Below are 22,449 nucleotides of genomic sequence, written 5' to 3'. Positions count from 1 at the left end.
GACGCGGAAGAAAAGAGTAATATTACAATAGAAAACGAATATCGTCAAAAACGTTTTGAAATTTAAAAACGAAATCGAAAACTCAATATCACATTCAATTCTAATTTGAAAATGACAAAAGCTTTCTTTTTCAGAGATTTCTATATTAAGAACTCACTAAGGGTCTACATGACTTATTCGTAAATACTTAATTAAAACAGCAATTAATTATTCCCATAGGTGGGTCAGATTTGTCGTTATCTATTTATATATTTATAGTATTAATAAGGGATAAAAACAAAAAGAAAGTTACTGTGCTACACTGAAATAGAGTCGTATTTACTTCGCAGATAATTTTAGACATGCGCTCTATATGAAAATTTGAATGGAACCGGTGTTCCATCATTTTCCTAGAGCTGAGAAAGCTTCAGTGCCGAATCGCCTGTAGATCAGTAACGACGTCACGCCCACGTCCTGTGAAAACCGCGTGTATCGTAGTGCTTATAATTGTGCGACTATTAGTGAAATTTATCTGAAACAGGTGTTAATAAATCCAAAGGTATGTGGTATTAATTATATATTATTATTTAGGATATTATTCAAGCCAAAATGACTTTAATCGGTGCGTGATTTTCAGCGCAATTTGGATATTTGAGATTTAATGAATTGGAATTTTATGTCCATTTCGCTTTTTTTGTATGACTTGATTTAGGGCGAAATAATTGCGTATCATATGTAGCTAAGCCTATTAGTAGTATGAGTTAGCCTTTGTCTATATATTAGTGATAAACTGATAATCCAAATTCAGTAATATCGTCAGTTGTTTTTATACTTAGTTATATTTCTGGGTAAACGTGAAATGAAGTAATTTAATTAATGCTTGACTATAACAAAGTATACTTTCACATATTAATCAATTATCATGAGAGCCTTCTGTTTAATAATCGTTAGTGCAATATTGTGTTAATTGATTCTGATATCTATCTATATATATAAAAATGAATTGCTGTTCGTTAGTCTCGCAAAAACTCGAACACGGCTGGACCGATTTGGCTAATTTTGGTCTTGAATTATTTGTGGAAGTCCAGAGAAAGTTAAAACAGTGGACATAAATAATAAGTAAAGAAAAATACTAAAAACGACAGTTAAATTTTCCAATAAAATCAGTTCCTATTGTGTATTCTTGGATGTCATATATATATATGTGTAGTTCGAGGTTGTCTTTGGTCTGTTTTAAAAATGTTGTATTACGTTTTGACACAAATATATGTAGGTGATACGAAGTTCACGAGTTCATCTAGTGATAAATAAAATAATGTTTGGGCGGACCTGTTATCTGGAAAACCGGACGTTATTAAGCAATACGCTGTATGTTATTTTACCACGTTGCCTGTTTCATTATAGCTTTTACACGTATTCGGTGTTGAAAATTATAGGTAAAGTATGAAATAACTGCAGTCGTAACTCGAAACATCGTGTATATAATGTAATAAATTCGCATTTATCACCGTTAAAGATTTTTTTTAAATATGATGTACTCGATGTCAATAACATTTTATTAGTATTCCAATCAACCCGATGTGGTGGTAATAACAATATACTTTTATCCATAGAGTTTTTTGTATGTATAGAATATGGGAGAATAGGAAATTGTCGCATCACGCCTGAATAAAAGAGGGTGAATCTTTGTCCAAACTATTTTGTAATTGGTACGCAATGACGGAGCAAGATCGCTATTATTCACCTGCTAACCGTGAATTGGGGAAAATTATGACACATCACGGGATTGCGGATCGTGTAAAAACAGTATTTTTGCAATATTATTTTGATATTTTTCTATATCTTTATTGGATTTCACACTTATCACCTAGTACGTTTAATTGCCCATCTAGAAATTCCAATAGACCTGTCTTGTAACAATAATTGTTTCCGAAAAATACCTTGATAGCTATTTTTACTATAATAACTTGATCATTCTAAGAGATATATATCACCAAAATCCAATATCAAATTATATATATAAATATGTCAACAGAAAATAGTTGCACACCTACGAGTGATTATATTTACCACACTTAGGTCCAACCAGTAAGTTAAGTAATAAAACTCAGTATTCTTTGTAAAAATAACACTAATACGATTTATTATTCAGATAATATAAATCGGATTAGCTTTAGGCAAAAATGTTCAGTTTTAAGCTAATGTAAAATTTGGTTTTAGACATTAATATATTAATCAAGAGAACACGAGTTATTACAATTGTTGTTTAGCACGTGACGTTGACTTTATATATTATGCTACTTTAATAATTGTAGTATAAAGTAGGTGTCATTTGTGTTAATCGTAACCACGGATATATGTATGTACTTGGACTGTCTTTATTTTTATAACGATCAAAATACCTCAAAGAATTAAAAACCTGTCATTATTTAACTATGTGAAAGCTATCGATGCCCTAAACTATGCTCTAATAAAATAAATCAATTGCGCTACAACCTTTTTAGGTGCGGGCCTCAGATTTCTGTATCTGTTTCATGATCATTTGCTAATCTAATAGGCAAGTAGGTGATCAGCCTTCTGTGCCTGACGCACGCCGTTGACTTTTTGGGTCTAAGGCAAGCCGGTTTCCTCACGGTGTTTTCCTTCACCGTTCGAGCGAATGTTATCTGCGCACATAGAAAGTCCATTGGTGCACAGCCGGGGATCGAACCTACGACCTCAGGGATGAGAGTTGCACGCTAAAGCCACTAGGCCAAAACTATTTTCTAAACAAAAGCTTAAATGGAGATGGGCAGGGCATGTAGGAAGATGGTCAGACGAGAGATGGCTCATGAGGGCGATCCGGTGGGGAGGCTTATTGAGAAATGATATAAAGGAAGATTGCTCACGAGATGGGTCATGGGGATTATCAAAACGGCTGGCCCGAGTGGATGCAGCTGTTCCATGACCGTGATACCTGAAGATCCTTCAACGACGCCTTCACCTAGAGTGGGGTTCTTGCAAACAAATTAGAAAATATATTTTATTTATATATTTTAGTATAGATAAAAATAATTCAAAACATAAAATAATTTATTTTCTTTGAAATAATATATTATTAATTAAGTTTACTTTGATTTTGAAGATATAAAAGACCTATTTTTTATATTATTTATATTCCTACAAATACCTACTTTATAACTTCGTTAAAATCATCTCTATATGAATTTAGCGTCTATGAAATTAGTGGGCACACATTTAAGGTTAAAATAGTTCGTCATACTCAAATAAAATCCGAATCCAACAATATCACACATATACGGGACAAACTAAAAAATCCTTTTTTACGTCCGATAACAGATTACATAGTACCTATCAATCAGTTGTCAAGCACAGATTCAAAATATAAATAAAACATAGATATAGCGTCCTATTAAATAACCTGAACAAAAACATTTTCCGTTCTATTTTTTATAAAATGTTGTCTAACCTAAGTTTTAATTTATTTCCGAAGCTCACTTGTTTTTGCACTTTTAATTCTTCAAGCTTTGAAATGTTTCCAGCAAAAAAGTGTACAACATAGATTATACTGTAAGACAAGGCTTTAATTAAAAAGCACGTAGCATAAGCTACACTGGTCAGTGGTCACTTCGAGCTTGCTTTAGAATTTTTTATCTCTAAGGTTCTAGGTTTAGTTCCTCGTGAAAAGCTTCGAGATAGCTTTTAGTAAATAAAAAGTCAACTTTATCCATACTAAAAACCTTAGTTTAAAAAAGCTTCTGGCATATATAGACTCGAAGTAATTGTCACCTGTATAATATAGAATCGAGCAACACAACACCTGTTTTGGTCTTCTGGGAGTGTCGTTATACGGAGAAAGCGCTTTTTACGAATGAAGTATTAGACAATTTATTATCTCTTTTCGAATGATTACTGTTAATCATTATTACTATAATATTATAATAATTAAATGAGTTAATCTATACTAATTCAAACTCTTCTTCCTTTTGTTCTTATGGTTAAACGGACAAAACTTACAAGCTACTGAATAGTAATTTATAGATGAATTCTAGAGGACATAAAACATCACGATATTACCAAATCGATGCAGGTAAAACCGCGGTATAACGCTAGTAAAAAATAACATATAATAATAAAAAGTAGACACATTTATTCTCCATAATACTGCATACCAATTATATTTTTTTACAAATGTTATGAGTTTTATTTGAATCTTCCAAATAGTAATATAAAAACTAAATAAATCTTAATACGCCGTCACAATTAAAGTACTCATTCGTCTCTTTCTGTCAAATAGTGTTTTCGCAGTGATAGAACAGGACAGATGAGTGTTCGCTTTTAACAATGTAATGAGACAGATTAAAGAAATTAATTAATTTCTTAAATCGATTCATGACCTAATTGAAGTAATGATTATAGTTTTTTGAACAACTTCTAACAGGTGGACTGAAAAGTTCGTAGGCTAACATAGAATTTCATTTGATTTAAAATAGTTGCCTTCGAGAGCGATTAAAGCAGCTATACAATTTTTCGAAGATCATTTGTCTTTAGCCTTAAAATAGGCTTCAGTTTCGGCGATTACCTCTTCATCAGTGCAAAATTTCTGTCTAGCGAGCATTCTCTTGAGGTATGAGAACAGGAAAATTTCACTGGGGGCCAAATCTGGAGAATACGGTGGAATAAATACGCATTTATTACGATTGAACTGCTTCAAGTTAGGTATATTACAATGTCAAGGACTATTCATTTGAAAAAATAAGATTTTGTATATGTCATTTGTTTTTCCTTCAGAGACAGCAGAGTTTCTTAGTTTGTTCTTAGTAAAACAGAGCACTTGGCCTTATGTCATTGTGAAATAAATTTGTAATAATCTATTGCATGTAATAATTATATAAAATAAAGGATAAAGGCATATGTCAGTTTTAATTAAAATAACAATAGAATAGATAAAACAAATTCCATCAGTAATTGAACTAGCACAAAGCTTTTCATCATGTTACTACTATTGTGTGAGGCTACTGCATTCGAGTTTATATAATTCTTTTTACATAGATATAAAGAACAATTGTATGCAGATTTTTACATGCGAACAAGTTCTATTTTTTTTTTTATTATATAAATATGTTCAAAAAAAATTGTATAACTAGGCCAATTTAATTTATCAAAAACATTGCTTCTTCATTATTTGAATAATCATTTTATTTAGTACTTCAATATTTTATTATTCATAATAATTATATGGATTTAGTCTGTATTTTACTTACTTTTTCTAACAGTTGCAAAACAAATCGAAGGTTTTCTTGGTTCAAAATTGGCTACTATAGTAATATATGTATATATACGCTATACGCGTATACCCTACTAGTTAATACGGTGTAGGAAACTTGGCGACGTGCCGCAGTAAAGACTGATCATCTTATCTGAAGGAAACATCTATGAACATAGGGTTTTAAGTATAATTCGATTTTAATTTTCTACTTTTTGATATTGTAAATAATGTTTTTATTGTAAATATTAATAGCGCTTTTGTAGTATCTTTTTATTATTATATTCCGAATATATCTCTATATATATCAAATTCTCGCGTCACAATGTTCGTTCCCATACCCTTTTGAAACGGCTCGACCGATTCTTATAAATTTTTTTATGCATATTCAGTAAGTGTGAAAATCTTTCAAACCCCTAAATGTCATGGGTGGTCCAGGCCAAAAAAATGTTTTATTAATTTTTTTTGTTTTTATTTTTTTATGATACAACATACAAAAATACATACAACCCCTAATTTTCACCCCTCTAAGATCAACCCCTATTTTTTATTATTGTAGATTGTTTTTGTTATTGACTTAAAATGTCTCCTAGAAATAATATACATGGCAAAACAAACGTTTGCCGGGTCAGCTAGTTTTATTATAAAAACATATATTAAATTCACAAAGTGTTTATCCTTACTTATACATATGATAACAACCCATATGGTGATTTTTGCAGGGTTAATTTATTAATTTAGTTCAACCACCTACCGCAAAGTATAAAAATTCACTTTATTATTTTATATCACACAGGAAAAATAAAGAAAAAAGTTTTATATCACAATTTACATAACAAAATGTTCCACAAATGCGTGACAAATACATAAATATTCAAATGGCGTAAATCAATAAAATGTACATTTCCGGAGTATTCAACATTATACAGGGTGGTCCTGATTGTGAAAATATGTAAATTATATTTTGTTACGGTCCTCAAACTTGGCCCATTTAGCATGGACGGCGCGTCACGAATAAATCAAAAGGGCTCCGAACAAAAATAACGTGACTTTGAAATACTAACTTATCTTTACATAATAATACGGTGATTCACGACTTTTACTGACTTAAACCAGTGTAAATTCTCTGTTATCACTTCTAACTTGTCTAACTTCACTTCATATTGTGTGTGTCTAATTTTTTTTATAAGATAAATCGGGAACCATTCAATTAACCACCAATTTTCATTTAATAAGCAAGACCCTAGTTTTTATTTAAAGTTGGAAGTAATTTATAAAATTACTGATTTACTAACACTGTGTTGCATACAAAAATAGAATACATAAATAGTTGACATTATTAAATGAAGGGGAGGGCAACTGACGGCCTTATCGCTTTCGAGCGATCTCTTCCGTTGGTTGCCAGTGAGAAAAAAAATTAGATAAGGCAAGCGCTAGAAGTATACATAAGACATATAGACAAAACAAATGGAACAAAACAAAGCAATTGAATCATATGTATACAGTGAATAGGACATTATTTAAAAAAAGGACAAATGAAAAAGAAAAATGCACATGAATCACGATAGTGAAAATATTTTATGCTTTGATAGTATTATTACATTAATAAAACATATTTGATTACAGTAGCGCTTTTAAATTAAATTACTGGTTGATATGAATAAATAACTTCTATGATGTAGTAAAAAATATTAGTTCTTTATCTGTGTGAAAGATGGAACATTTTTAGTTTTTATCTATCTCACATACAAAGAAGTGAATGCGGGTTCCAAAGTTAGTAAAAGTTCTAACATGATATAAGTTTCATACTGTTCCATCTAAAATCACTTTAACATCGCAATATTGAGTCTTTCCACTCGTAAAATAAACTAAAGTAACTTTGCTGGTCGTAAACACTTAAAATTGGTCATAATACGTAAGGACTCTAGGTCTACAAGGTAGACATCGAAATACTACAGTCCGATTAGGTTTACAGCTCGCTTGCTACGAATACCTAGCTACGAATCTGCTACAGCATCTACGAATAGCTACATCACAGGCTAAACAAATACTTGCTTCGTCATGTATGACTGTTGTATACAATAATATACAATGTTTAGTATGCATATATTATATTATCGAGATCCTCCTTGTTATAAAATATCGTAACATACTTCATCTTCAAGGATGTTACGTTTTAAAATAATTTATAAAATACAAATGTAGAAATGACCGGGGAAACTAATAGTGAACGTAAAAAATTTAGTCAAATTAAATTGACTTGTCAACATAACTAGGTAACTAGGTTATACGTGTTCAAAGTGCGTGGGTGCTTATATGTCAAAAACGGTTTAACCATAGTATTGTCTTTGATTTACATAACCTTTACCATAGACTTAGTATATACTGGCGTATATACGCCAGTATATACTAAGTCTATGACCTTTACACATTTAAAGAAAAAACTTTTTAACCGGATTGAAGTTATGTATTATTATAAATTTACAACTATTTAACATAATTTTAAATTTATCCGACGTTTCGCGTGCTTTACAGCGTGCGTGGTTACGGTGACTGAAGACTTCTAGACTATCTTTAAATAAATAATATTAATAAAGTTTTGTTTTAATTATAGTTATTTATTTCCAACACACAAATATACAATAATTAAAATTAAATAAATAGAAATCTGTTCAATCTGAAAGACTCCTCGATTATAGTCGAATTAAAACTTAAATAAATAAAAAACTCATAAACCACAAATAGAACTAAAAATTTCAGTGAAAATGATGTAGTTCTTTGTAAACCTACATCATACAAAGACAAATGGAAAAACCCCATTTGCTTTCTGACGTCAACTTCACGATTTCATGCTAAAAATACTATAAAACAAATTTTACGAGTTGAGAAGTAGAGAACACATTTATTTCAAGAAATAAAAAGCTAATAAAACTATAAATAATACCCGCAAAGTGCATGCCGCAGTGGAATTAAAAATAAAATATGAACTGGTGCAGGAAATGAAACTCTCTCATTACATGAATCTCATATTACTATGTAATTAGGATTGCATTAGAAATAAGCACATAAGTAGACTAGGTGACCCGGTGAACTTTGTACATATTATATTCGTGTTAAAACTTTGTATAAAATTTTTAAAACAGACGAAAGCGATTATTATACAGCTATTACAAAGGCTTCTTCGTATATAAAAATTCGTCTGGCAGAAGAAGGCTGTCCGGTAAACCTCAGAAGAGTTATGGATAGTTATTTAGAAAATAGGAAGGTGACACTAAGATATGCTGGAGAAGAGATAAGCAAGGGAACAACAAAAGGGTGCGTCCAAGGCTCTATCGGAGGCCCTACCATATGGAACCTGTTAATTGACCCTCTTCTTAAGGAGTTGGCACATAGAACGGAATATATGCAGGCATTCGCGGATGACGTACTGATAATATTTGAAGGGAACAGTGGGCAGGAGATTCAATTGAAAGCCAACCGTGTCCTTGCCTTCGTACACGAGTGGGGTGCCCGAAACAAACTTAAATTTGCGCCTCACAAGACCAAAGCCATGGTGGTGACGCGCAAACATAAGTTTTATACCCCACGCCTTACCATGAACTCAGAACCAATCAGCATCGATAAACAAATTAAAGTATTGGGACTTGAAATAGATCAAAAACTTACATTTAACGGCCATATAAAAAACGTTTGTAATAAGGCAATCAAAATTTACAAACAGCTATCTAAAGCAGCCAGAATTAACTGGGGACTAAATTCGGATATTATCGCAGTATATATCACACTGTAATAGAACCTATTATTACTTATGCTGCTGCGGCCTGGGCACCATCTGTGAAAAAGCTTTATGTACGCAAAACACTGGGCAAGCTACAACGAGGCTTTGCCCAGAAAATATGTAGGTCCTACCGGACGGTTTCACTGAACGCCTCCATACTACTCTCAGGCACACTGCCTCTGGATTTAAGAGTACAAGAGGAAGCTACTATGTATGAAGCCAGAAGGGGTTTATCTCCGAGTGGATTAGAGGATCTTAAGATAGAACGAAGGTCATCATTTAAGGATCTACCACACCCTGCAAAACAAACAGGCCTACATTTTAACATCGTTGATAACCACGAACGGCTGGATAACGAAGAAATCCTAAAAATGTATACCGATGGTAGCAAGACTAACCTCGGAGTGGGCGCGGCTTGGTCTAAATGGGAAAATGGAAGCGAAACGGAAAATCTAAAAATCAAGCTATCACGACATTGTACTGTATACCAAGCTGAATTAATAGCCATCCGCAGTGCAGTCGATGATGTCATCAAAAACAAAAAACATGCCGCAATTTATAGTGACTCACGCGCGTCCCTGGTAGCCGTCACGGGCGAACGCTCTCTAAATCCTCAGGTAGTTGAAATTCGTCATAAGCTAAGAACAAGCCGAGAAAAAGGCATCAACATAGACCTTCATTGGATTAAGGCCCACATCGGTATACCGGGAAATGAGAGAGCGGACGCCTTAGCAAAGGAGACGGCGGAAACATTGGGGACAAAAGTGGATTACGTAAAGATACCGCTTTCTTACATCAGGAAAGAGGTTAGACAGAAAACGATATCGGAGTGGGACAAACGGTACAAAGATACCCATACCGCTAAAACAACAAAATTCTTTATAAGTAGTGTTATAGACGGGTACAAAATTATTAGACAAAAAAGACCTAGCCCACAAATGATGCAGATCTTAACAGGACATGGGGCGTTTGCTGAATACCTGCACAGATTTGGCTTGAAGTCAGATCCGTCGTGTACGTGCGACTCACAAACGAGTCAGACAGTGATACATCTCATTGTAGAATGTCCTGTATTCGGAGCCTCCAGGTGCGATCTCGAGCAACAAATCAATACAAAGGTAACAACCGAGCATTTACCGGATATATTAAAAAACTTCAGATCGCAACTGGAAGATTTCTGCAGTAAGGTAGTGAGATGTGTCACTCGCTGCAACAAGAGCGTAGCAGAGGTGAGACGGGCCCCCACTGGCCCATGAATATAAAATAGAAATATGTGTATTTTTATATATGGATATATATGTATATTAGGAAATCTCTTAGTGTATGTATGTATGTATATGTTTCTACAAAATATATGTACAAAATAAGGTCCCGCACCACAAGAGTCGGGGATAGTGGGAAATTTAAAAAAAAAAAAAAAAAAAAAAAAAAAAAAAAAAAAAAAAAGGCTTCTTCAGAATTACATGACAACCAAGTGAGTAATTTTATTATTAAAAGACTTGATGTCTTTTAATAATATAATTACCAAAACGCTTAAAGCATAACTTGGCCAGGGCTTGCAAGATTTAGTGAATTGATGTACATGGTGGGAATATGAATCCCATAAAATAAATACGTACATACACATACGGATCCTAGTTTCATCGCGATGTTTTCCTTCACCGTTCGAGAAAATATTAAATGCGCACATAGAAAGAAAGTCCATTTGTGCACAGCCGGGGATCGAACCTACGACCTCAGGTATGAGAGTCGCACGCTGAAGCCACTAGGCCAACACTGCTCTATAAAAAAGCAATCGCTAAAGCTAAAAGTATTGGGGATTGTATTCTGGAACAATAAGTGCTACTTTTTCAATATTTCGGTATCAGTAATACAGGAATCCATCCGTTATTGTCATAAGTAGAGTGAGGCGGTAAAGTAGATTTATAATATTGTACGATTATAATATTTTAGGATAATATGCGGGTCGTTGACATTGTGGTAACCAAGTCCGCTAATAATCATTAATCCTTGCCCGCCTTTAATAACTGAATCCACATAAACAAGAAGTAAGAACAACTTAGCATTATAACTTTGGTTTGATACAGCAGTATTACTGAGAGAAACAGATAAACTGTCGTATCTTATTTTATGTGCCATTGTGTTGTTATTAATGACTAAAGTTTGAATAGTTGCTGACCTCTGCTTCGATCTTATAGCTGTTTTACGAACTATAAAATGTAGTGCAAATTGTTTGCCGGAATAAGGTTACGCTGTGAGATTGACGCCTGTCAATAATGTGTGTGAAAGAAATGGGATAGGGCCGAAATACTGCGAGCCAGAATACGTATTATGTATTTTATACGGAAAAACTAATTTTGCATGCGATTTTACGCTTGCTTCTACCACATTGACCTGAGGAATAGGGTTTGTAGAATATTGAGAAGAGTTTTTTCGACAGTACAGTTGAATTCGATTATTGTCAGAAAACGAAATTGCTCTCGTATCACACCTGAAATATTTTTAAACCTCTTTTTGTCGCGCATCACCATTATGAAAAGGGCTACACCGCGTCTGGATATATCTAATATTGTTTGTTAATACTTAACAGTCCAGCTTATACATGACGGAGTAAGGGGAATGAATTAAATAATGAATAAAGGGTAAGAGAGACAAAATGGGGAACTAGGCACAATAACGAGAAAGCACGAATTTTAACAAAATTAATATCTACACATAAATTATTGAAGATGATGACCTTTGATGGCATCAGTCGTTTAATTTCGACATTAGAGTCCACTATTGACTGACTTCTGCTTGGTTCGACCGCTCAATCAAATTGAGGGCCGAATTTGTGATAAACAAGTTTTGTGACCATTTGTGTAGGTACTCGTTCCGCGACCAAACCCAAATCAACTACAGAGTCAAACGTCAGTGATAGGAACGATTGTCAAAGAATACATTGATATTAATTGTCTTTAAGTTTCAAATTATTATACAAACTAATTTATTATAACTTTAAAAATAGTAATAATATTGACTATGGAGGCACTATTATTATCGACCATTGAATATTCGTTAATTTATTGATAAAGCAACATTAACAGATCAAATAAAATGTTATTAAACTATATTGAGAAAGGCAGCTGGTACTGACGCCATTGCTCCGACATTAATAATAATGACTATGAAATTACAATTAATATAGACTACTAAATAATCGTTAATTTGAAGATCTAGTAATATTGGCAAATCGAATAAACCACAAGTATTAAAGCTATAAAACTGGTTAAACTTTGACATTGTTAATTTACGAGCTCTGTGAAATATAATGACAATGACAGCGCCATTGCTCCTACATACATATAGTTTGTGTTGTGTAAGGACAGGTACCTTGTTTAGATATATTTGCGAATCTGTTTCTTTTTACGCTGCGGAAATCTTCGCCATTAATTCACCGAGCTTTTAAGAGCGTTGAGTGAATAAAACAGTTTATTACAGAGGGTTAAAAACTGTATATTTTACAGTAGGCTATAACGCAGACCAACCACTATTAATCTAAATTAGGTACAGCCGGGCCGTAACGCGGCATTCGTGTTTCTTTAATTAATTTGCATAAATTAACACGATGGAAATCTTTTATAGGTTTTCAGTTAATGTATGAATTATTTGTGTATTCGAAACAGTTATAATATGTATACTCTTTTAGGATGTTTTGTTTACTTTTTAGAAGTTGATGCCAGTATTACAACGAATAAATATTATTTTATTAATAATTATTTGCGTGGAACATTAATTTTATTTTGATGAAGTAAAAATATATTTAAATAATGCGATGATGTAGTGATAAAATAATATAAGAATTGACTATAATGATTAATAATGTAATATAATATGCTAGATTTTGACATTATTGTACCTACCATATCCATGCAAATAAATTATTATTAGTATTAGTATCATTATTGATATTATATAACTAGATGACCTCCATCTTTGGTGGACTAAAGCTTTCACCAGTCATATGATGTTTACATCTTACTATAATCAATACATCAGGTCTGGATCCTACGAAGATGTGGGCATCACATTTCTAATTGAAATATCTTCACACTTTCCACTGAGTCCTCTTTATATAAATCCCGGGATTTAATCAAAGTTTATTAAACAAACAATAACTATGACACCGTCTCACTATTAAGTTGAAGTATACGTTCACAACTTTGTCTGTGTAGAATTGAATCTTAAAAGATTTTTGTTTGAATAATATTATTATTGAAACTCAGTTTTTAGCGAGTACGTTGCTGGACTTTTAAGATTTTTTTAAGGAAGTAATAAGTACCTAGTAGTAATAATAAAGAAGTTATTTCTTTTTTCGAAGATGGGACGAGCTTTGGTATGGGATGCTACTTGTTTAGACACGTTAGCCCCATTTCACCTCCCTTGGCCGGGCACAAAAGCTGGCGCGGCTTCAGAGCAGGCAGAAAAATAAACGGCTCAATAAGACTTTCTCCGCCAACTTTGATTTTGTTCCCTTTGGAGTTGAGACTCTTGGGCCGTGGGGTTCAAGAGCACAGGCACTAATTAAAGACAAGTTGTCTTGGTCGATAGTAGTGCTTTCCTTGCACAACGAATAAGTATTGCAATACTCCCTGTATGTTACACTGCCACAGGGACCAAACTTTTAAAAATTGTTTTATTTTTGAATTTATCCATTTTTCGTATCGATATAATGCAAAATGTGTTCGAGATATTCTACTTTCCGTTTAAATTTTTGTGTCGTTAGTTTATAAAACATATAATAATATTTTTAAAAGCCTTAAATGAGTATTTATACCTATTCATTTACATTATATAAACTTATAGCATAGCTTATTGATTGAACCTAGCAAATCAATGTATTAAACGTATGACTGGCGTAGAAACAAACAAATATAGAAGTTTTAGCCTGTGTAGTAATAAACATGGTGACATTAGTTTGTTTGAACAATGTGATTGCATTGATTTTTTTGTTTGTTATTTGCAATTCGAATACATATTACGATACGAGTACACATATAGAATTACTCTATGTTGTCTACTGTTCTGTACTGTACTCTACTCTAAAAATTTGAATAAAGAAGTCAATATGTAAACCAGGTGAAGGGCTGAGGTCCACTTCTCGCTCGTACGATTAAGGAAAACATTGTCAGTCCCTACCTACCCTACCTACTTCTTCCCCAAATTTAAGAGCCGGGCTCTTGTCTGTGGATTGATCGCCACTCAGTGCGGTTCTGCGTCAGTGTCTTGACCTCCTGGAAATATATACCTCTATCTGGTCTATGTAAGCTATTCTCGGTCTTCCTTATCCTCTCCTGCCTTCTATCTTCCCCTGTAAGATGGTCTCAAAGAAGTTGTCGTGTCGCACCAGGTGTCCAATCATCTTCCCTCTCCGGTTTTCTATGGTACTCAGCAGATTTCGTTTTTCTCCGACCATACCCAGCACCGCTTCATTGGTCTTTTTTCCGGTCCAGCTTATCTTCATCATTCTCCTCCAGCACTTGGTCATTATGCTCCCAAGGTACTTGAATTTGGTAACTTTCTCCAAGGTTGTACCGTTTTTTTTTAATTTGATATGTGTGCGTGAACTGGGTGTTTTTGACGATTTTTTGTTTTCGCGGCGTTTATTTTCATTCCCTACCTATTTGCCTATTACAAAAAATGAATAATCAAGTAAGAGATGAAAAAATGTGATTTCTATCGAAATCAATCCGTAGAATGTTATCGGTTGAAATACCAACCTACCGTGCGTTACGTCGACATACTTATTTTGGCTACGACTTTTATAGCTATGAAAGAAGTTTTTACGAGTCGCGCTATATGAATAACATCGAAATAGAGTAATGGCGAAATTTACATGTTATTTTCGTGTTTCTGTTATTTGTGAAACGATTTATTAGTTGTAATCCTTTGAATTTACCTTCGTAATATCTCTGATACCGGTAATATGTACTTGCTGTGTATATATGAAAATTTAAAAAATATATTTTTTCAATTTGAATCAGTTAAGATTAACGCGTTTTTCAAGGGTATTAAATTTAGAAAACAAACTAATAGAATATGATGATACGTCCGTTGGGTCCAAGCCCCGGAATGGAAAAGAAAAGCAGGTAAATTTAGTCTAGTCGACAAGTTGAAAATGGAACAAAATAGAGATACTGCTCTTAAAATTATGTGCGATAGCTCATTGGATCCGGAATAACGTCTAAAAAAATGTGCTAAAAGCATGTATTAGCACATAAAAAATTGCAAAAGTTATAGACAATTAAAGATGAAAAAAAAATGGCATTTAGTTTTTTGCCAATATTTAATAAACTATTAATATTTAAGAAATTTCAAATAAAGATTCTGAAAGAGGAGGAAATTTCCAATAAAAAACTCTAAACTCCCAGAACTCTATCTCCATTATTTATATGAAAATAGGTCTGCGGGTGACATTTTTAGGATTCGCGCGTGGCGTCAAAAGCGACTACGGCACATTAATTAATTTATTTAAGGTATTGAATATATTTTTTGAAATTTGAAAAAATTATGGTGTGTTCTGAACACTATAATTAATTTATTCCCGTTGAAAATTTTACTTAAAGTTAATTTTTCAACAAGTTAAATAATTGTTAACTAACGAAATTTTCTCGAACGACCGTCTTAATTGTAAGTGAAAAATCCTCCTCTTTCAGAATCTTTATTTGAAATTTCTTAAATATTAATAGTTTATTAAATATTGGCAAAAAACTAAATGCCATTTTTTTTTCATCTTTAATTGTCTATAACTTTTGCAATTTTTTATGTGCTAATACACGCTTTTAGCACATTTTTCTAGACGTCATTCCGGATCCAATGAGCTATCGCACATAATTTTAAGAGCAGTATCTCTATTTTGTTCCATTTTCAACTTGTCGACTAGACTAATTAGTCAGCACGTAAAACTCCTCTACATGACGTGACGTGAAGATATACGAGACTCAAATGGAATGTTCAATCATTACATTTACAATAGTATCATTTTATCTATTATCTCGTGTTATAAATGTTTGCAATCTATGGTGATTTCTACTTCGCGTATCTTAAACCAATAATAATCAGTAAATTAAGACTACAAACTACTTCCTACCTAGTTAAAGTCGTGTTAGTGATAGTAACGTAAAATAAAATTTGGTGAACAATGTGCGAAAATAGAATAATATTTTCTTCGTAAGTGAAACGCACTGAAAGCAATTTGTGTGTTTGTTTATGATGAATGAGTTGTTGAGATTAACTCATATATTACATCCTCCATCTCATATTTACGACTTCCTATAATTTGCGCGAATTGGGTCATTTCAATTTATTACGGGGAGATGAAAAATATGCTACAAAACTTGTTTGTATACATTTAGATATATTCAGAATTAGGCGGACATTTTATTTTGAGTTACAGCCTATGAACAAAACAATTTATTTTTCCACAAAAGAGAAAGAATTATATCATGTAATTTTCAATAATTGATTTTATCAGAGTGTCACAAATAACAGGCGTTGATACACGATTTCTATTTGCAATACATAATATAAAGCTATGTCAGTCGTAGGGATAAGGGAACAATTATCACAGAAACAATATATTCCTTTGAGTTCAATTGCTAAAAATTCATAACACGCACAAAACAGTACTTAGGGCGTAATTTTTTTTTTACCAATTACAAGTGCGTTAACAAAGCCAAAAAATGTGAAGTGTGTGTGTGTGTGTAAGAAAAAAATTGTGTTACCCTCAATAAAATTTATAAAAACGGTATCTATTACGAACACACATTATGATCGACATGTAATTTGAAAATCATTTTATATTCTGTGGTTTTAGTTTATGCAATCATGTACGAGTATGAGAAACAACACAACCCTTTGGGATTTAACAGCCTTCGTATAAATTAGGGCAGAACAAATAAATTGAATCGTGCATCACGAAGGAAAAAAGGGAGATTGGAATATAAATTGGTGTCAAAGAGGAATCACTGTATTATTAAGAAATTTCATTTTAGTGAAAATTTCTTACGAGCCATTGGTTTTTTAATAAAAAATAAGGTTTTATGGTATTGTTTTTTAAAAATGCCGCAGAGGCTTAGACCAAAAGTTAATTTTAACGTCTTCTGCCTTTTGTATGGCAAGGTGTGTTGGTCAATAAATAAACAGCATTCCTTTTAAAAAAATAATAAACTAACGAACTAACTTAAAGTCTTCTATACGTACTACGGCTCGCTTATCTGCTACTTTTAGTGAATAGGCTATCTCGCTCTTACAACTTAATTACAAACATTGATGAAAATATTGATATATTTTACAACAGTCTACCAACTTACCGTATCTTTGTTTTGCAGGCTCTTAAGTTTAAGTTAGGTTGTGATGTCATATTTTCTTATATTTTTAGGCATACACATTGTTATAGAATGTATAAATAAACTTATTAAATTTGTGTTTCGTCGAACCGTATTCGAACCGTACCCGTCTCGAAATATTTTTTGTTGCTTAATATTTTTAAGTTTTTATATAGGGACAAAGGACAAAATAAAACTGCTTCCCGCCGTCTGTTTGTCATTCACCGCACTTCCACGTATTCATAGACCACTTAGACTACACTTACCATCACACGAAGGATACTTTATCAATAGATTTTCACGAAAAATCTATTTGGTTATTAAATTTTGATTGGGAATTTCAATCCAACGAAAGACAAATCTATTAAGGGAATTTGTACTATATTAAAGGGAACAAATTAAATGTCAAACATTCCAAGCTATAAGCTTACGGCACAATTAATGACACATCAAAGATTAATTAATTGTTGTTTCTTCAATCGATTCAAAGGTTTTGAATCTCGACCTTTCTCAAAATAGATTTGGAATAAAAATGTGAAATTGTTACGACGGTTTCGTTTGATCTCGCAGTTCAATAAACACGCGAGACGTGCCTCTAATTAAAATCTGTAAAACTCCATCAATAAAAACCACAAATTGGATCACATAATTTTCCTGATTTTAAAGTAAACGAGCCTTTTCTATAGATTGTATTAATTACAAGAGCACTTCAGGAATAAAGATGGTCCCAATTAATTAAATCTAATTAATTACAATAGAAAATATAAAATATAGTACTTAAAATCTAATAATAGCATGCATATATGTTATAAGTGCATTTATAACCTATGTATGTACGTAAATGCTTCTTTAGTCTCATTTCCTCCTTTCTTTAGTAGTTTAGTATAAATTTCGGTTTTTATAAATACTTTATATTATTGTGGCACTGACGCTGACCTGTACACAGACATCACAGAAGAGAATCTGAGAGAGTCTGTTAAAATTGAAAACAAACATTTTACTAAGGGTATATTTTAGTTACTTAAATTTATTAAAAACAGATAGTATAAGATCCCGCTATACAACGACCTTCACCGAGATGCTTATTTAATGAAACTTATTTTATATTTAATTTAATATGTCAATAAATATAATCCATATGGGTTGCCTAGCAAATTTCAGTCCAGAGTATGTTTAATTAATATTTAAAAAAAAAATTTTTTTTTATAATTTGCATGTAGTAAATTTTTTGAACTTTTTTCAATCAATATTTTTAATCAGGGTAGTATTATATATGTATCACTAAAACCTTCTTTTATACTAAAGATGTATATTATATACTTTAGTGTCACATAAAAAATATACACATAAATAATTAATTGATTAAAAACAACCTAACTTTTGCATATTCTATGGGCTTCATACTTTCGATTGGTATAGAATTTATCTAATAATCATACCGGTGAAATGTTTAAAAAAATATTTTTTTTTTAAATTAATTAAAAATACTCTGGACTGAAATTTGCTAGGCAACCCATATGGATTATATTTATTGACATATTAAATTATATATAAAATAAGTTTCATTAAATAAGCATCTCGGTGAAGGTCGTTGTATAGCGGGATCTTAGGCCGTGGCCCCATGTCTACGGCACGGCACCGGCTACCGTGCAACGGCACGGCGCCGTCGCCGTGACACGGTACGACGCCGTGCCGCACCACGGTGCCGCGGGCGATGTGCGCGGGGGGCAATTCTCAGTCGATATTTCGCAGTTGTTGTACTCGGACGTGGTTATCTGGATATGGATCACGAAATTATTCTCCTGATGTTACTAAGACGACGAATGAAAAAAAAACAGAAACAGAGGAAATTTTGGGTAAATCCATATATTCTTACAATGAACCAAGATGGAGGTCATTTCAAAAGGAAATATGAAGCCCTAAAAATATGTGGGAATGAGAAATTTTTTGAATATTTTAGAATGACCATAACAAGTTTTGAACAACTATTTACCAAATTAGCACCTCGTTTACAAAAACAATACGTGTTCAGAAAACCTGTTGATCCTATTGAGAAGCTTGGTTTAACTGTCAGGTAAGAATAAAACGAACTTATAGTAAATCAAAATATGTTTATTATTTGTATCACAGGAGTTTCAATGCGATTTTTTTCGCTCTAGAGTCGTGGTCCCCTGCGATGTTCTTAAATTATCTAACTAGATTTAAGAAAAATCGTATTCGGACTCCTGTGTGTTTGATAAGATATCGCTTAAATTATTAGATATGTTTTCTATGGTTGAATTTGGCGAAGTTTGGTCACGGACGCTTGTAGATGATGGATTGTGAGTTGTTTGATAAGTCGCTGTAGCTTCTTGTGATCTTTGGTAGCTACTTTGATATGCTGTCTGGTAGCCGCTGTATGACTGTTGATTGTATTGATATGTGGGTTGATTAAAATCTGTCAATATTTGCATTACACGACTTTGATAGATCAATGTTTGGTGGTCGTCTAGTTTTTCCAGAAATGGTAAAATTGATTTAAAAAAAGACACATGTCTGTTCTGTGCAATTTCTAAAGTTTCGATAATTTTGTTCTCAAAATCATCTTCAACGTATTTTCTTTTACGCGTAGGTGTAGCATAAGGTCGGTATCGTGACCTAGTATTTTCATTTGTCTTTGGACCTTCAGACTCTTCTTCCAATATACTACAGTCTGTTAAATTTGGTGCGTTTTTTTTTAAAAACATCAGTTGTTTGTGCAAATGATATTCTTTCAAGTTCTTTGCACCAGCTCCAGATTTGTTCGCAAGCTCTTTCTTTTTCATGTATTTCATGTAGTTGTCTTTGATGTTTGTCCATTTTTTAATTATGTCATGTCCTGCAACAATAAAACATTAGGTTAATATTTTCATGACTACATGTATTTATCATAGGGTATACAAAGTGTTAGCCAAAGTATAAATTCAAAAAAGCAATTCGAAAATTGAGCTGCTTAAACAGTTTGTGGTAACACTGTTCTAAGAAACTAGTAAATATATTTTCTCTTTTCAGGTTTTTGGCAACAGGGAATTCATTTAGAGATATGGAATTCACAGATTATCGAGGAAAAAGTACAATCAGCAGAATAGTGCAAGAAGTATGTCGTGCTATTTGGGACATTCTTTTATCTGAATGTATACCGACAATAACCGAAGAGCTTATGGAACAAATAGCGGAAGACTTTGACAAAAAAACAAATTTCCCAAATTGCATGGGGGCCTTAGACGGGAAGCACATTCGCATTAACAGTCCCGCCCACAGTGGATCTCTTTTTTTCAACTATAAAAACTATAATTCTATCGTGTTGCTGGGACTAGTCGATTCTAAATACAGATTTGTGTATGTCGATATTGGAGCGTATGGAAAAGAATGTGATTCGACAATTTTTCAGAACACAAAACTATATGAATTATTAATTCAACATCGACTCCCCATACCAGTTTCAAAGCCTTTGCCAGGCCTTCAAAAACCAGTTCCGTATGTCTTTATTGCAGATGAAGGCCTACCGTTAATGAGTAATCTAATGCGTCCATACTCAGGGAAACATTTAAGTATTGATCAAAGAATTTTTAATTACCGTTTGAGTCGGGCCAGACGAAATGTCGAGTGTGCTTTTGGCATACTTGCAAATAAATGGCGTATATTTCACAGGCCTTTAAACGTCAAATATGATTTTGCAACAGACATTATCAAAGCATGCTGTGTATTGCACAACTTTGTTGTATCTCGAGATGGAAGTAAAATGTCCGAAGAACTGTATATCGATGACTCCTTTTTGGACTTGCGACAAACTATAGATGACGTTTCTTTATCAAATCCAGTAAATATAAGAGACGAGTTTTCTAAATATTTTAATAGCGATATTGGCGCGCTTAGTTGGCAATTAACCAAAATATAACTCAAAACCAGTCACGAAAAAAAAAGAAATTCCTACCTGCCTTCTATTATCAAGACTGAATTCCTATGTGGAAGAGACGTCATCTCAAAGTACACAGGAACTGTATGGTGTACAACCATTATTATAGATCTTATTACAGCAGCGCAAGTTCTATTTCTGCATAAAAATATATCTCGATGAGACCACGACTGTACCTACTCCATTATCATAAAAACATTAAAAACAAATAAATGTTAGTACTCACCCAGTTTTGTTTTTTCTTTAATGTCCTTGTCATCAAATGATTCAAAAATGTTTCGGCAAACATCTTTCCACGCTTCTGTTTTTAAATGTTTGTCCTTATAATTGTCATTTGTCTTGTCCCAGAGCACTGTACGTGCCTCCACTAACGAAATAAAGAAATCTACATCGATATTTTCCACCATTTTGTTTTAAACACATTAAACACATGCACGCACGCCACCTGCGAAATATCGACTGAGAATTGGCCCCCCGCGCACACCGCCCGCGGCACCGTGGTGCGGCACGGCGTCGTACCGTGTCACGGCGACGGCGCCGTGCCGTTGCACGGTAGCCGGTGCCGTGCCGTAGACATGGGGCCACGGCCTTAGACTAAGACAACAACACTGTCTTATAATGTGACAGTTGATCTGTAGGATTTGGCATTCATTTGAAAAAAATCATTAATCGGGAACTGCGTTGATTTATGTTTAAACTAAAGTAAAAAATCATTTATTCATATAAAAGTCAAAAGTCCAAAATCATTTATTCATGTAGGTAACACAATGAACACTTATGAACGTCAAAAAAAATCGGTTGTCCGTAAAGTCGGTTTACTGACGATAGTTGAACGTGCCAACGTCATAAGAAAATACTCATGGAATGGTTGCATTTTTCAAAAGAACATTTTAATTTTATTTGTCTGAAAGATATTTTGTATGGATATAGAGAAGGAGGAATGGAAATCACAATTGAATTGATCAAGTTACATTTATTTGTACGCATAAATACAATTATGTCAAGTTTTTGTGCCTCTTTCTCGCTCGTTCCGCGCTCTCGCTTGCACATCAAGCCTAAATGGAACGCCTCAGAGGTAACGCCGCATGAGTCATGTTTTTTCGTGCGTGTAGCCGGCTCCATCGAA

At 33.2% G+C, this 22,449-nt stretch overlaps 2 protein-coding genes across 5 annotated transcripts in view; both read left to right on the top strand.

The window, feature by feature from the left end:
* Positions 1-421: 421 nt before the first annotated feature.
* Positions 422-22,449, top strand: part of LOC125050288 (KH domain-containing, RNA-binding, signal transduction-associated protein 2-like) — an 84,216-nt gene continuing 62,188 nt past the window's right edge. For all 4 annotated transcript variants that reach the window (XR_007117123.1, XM_047650020.1, XM_047650019.1 and 1 more), the window contains exon 1: positions 422-538. The gene's annotated coding sequence lies outside the window, so the exon portion shown is untranslated. The remainder of the gene's footprint in view (positions 539-22,449) is intronic.
* Positions 19,042-21,552, top strand: LOC125050287 (protein ALP1-like). Its single transcript, XM_047650017.1, has 2 exons — positions 19,042-19,463; positions 20,420-21,552. The coding sequence occupies exons 1-2, from the start codon at positions 19,171-19,173 to the stop codon at positions 21,303-21,305; spliced, it is 1,179 nt and encodes a 392-aa protein (XP_047505973.1). The 5' UTR covers positions 19,042-19,170; the 3' UTR covers positions 21,306-21,552.

This window comes from Pieris napi, chromosome 6 (genome assembly GCF_905475465.1).
Source record: "Pieris napi chromosome 6, ilPieNapi1.2, whole genome shotgun sequence".
In the NCBI taxonomy this organism is placed as follows: Eukaryota; Metazoa; Arthropoda; class Insecta; order Lepidoptera; family Pieridae; genus Pieris; species Pieris napi.
This window is presented reverse-complemented; position numbering and strand designations above follow the sequence as displayed.

Bases quoted from the DNA above. Each gene is read 5' to 3' on its own strand.
- LOC125050287 (XM_047650017.1), top strand. From the start codon at position 19,171: ATGGATCACGAAATTATTCTCCTGATGTTACTAAGACGACGAATGAAA. The intron at 19,464-20,419 runs GTAAGAATAAAA...TTCTCTTTTCAG, and splicing joins AAGCTTGGTTTAACTGTCAG to GTTTTTGGCAACAGGGAATT.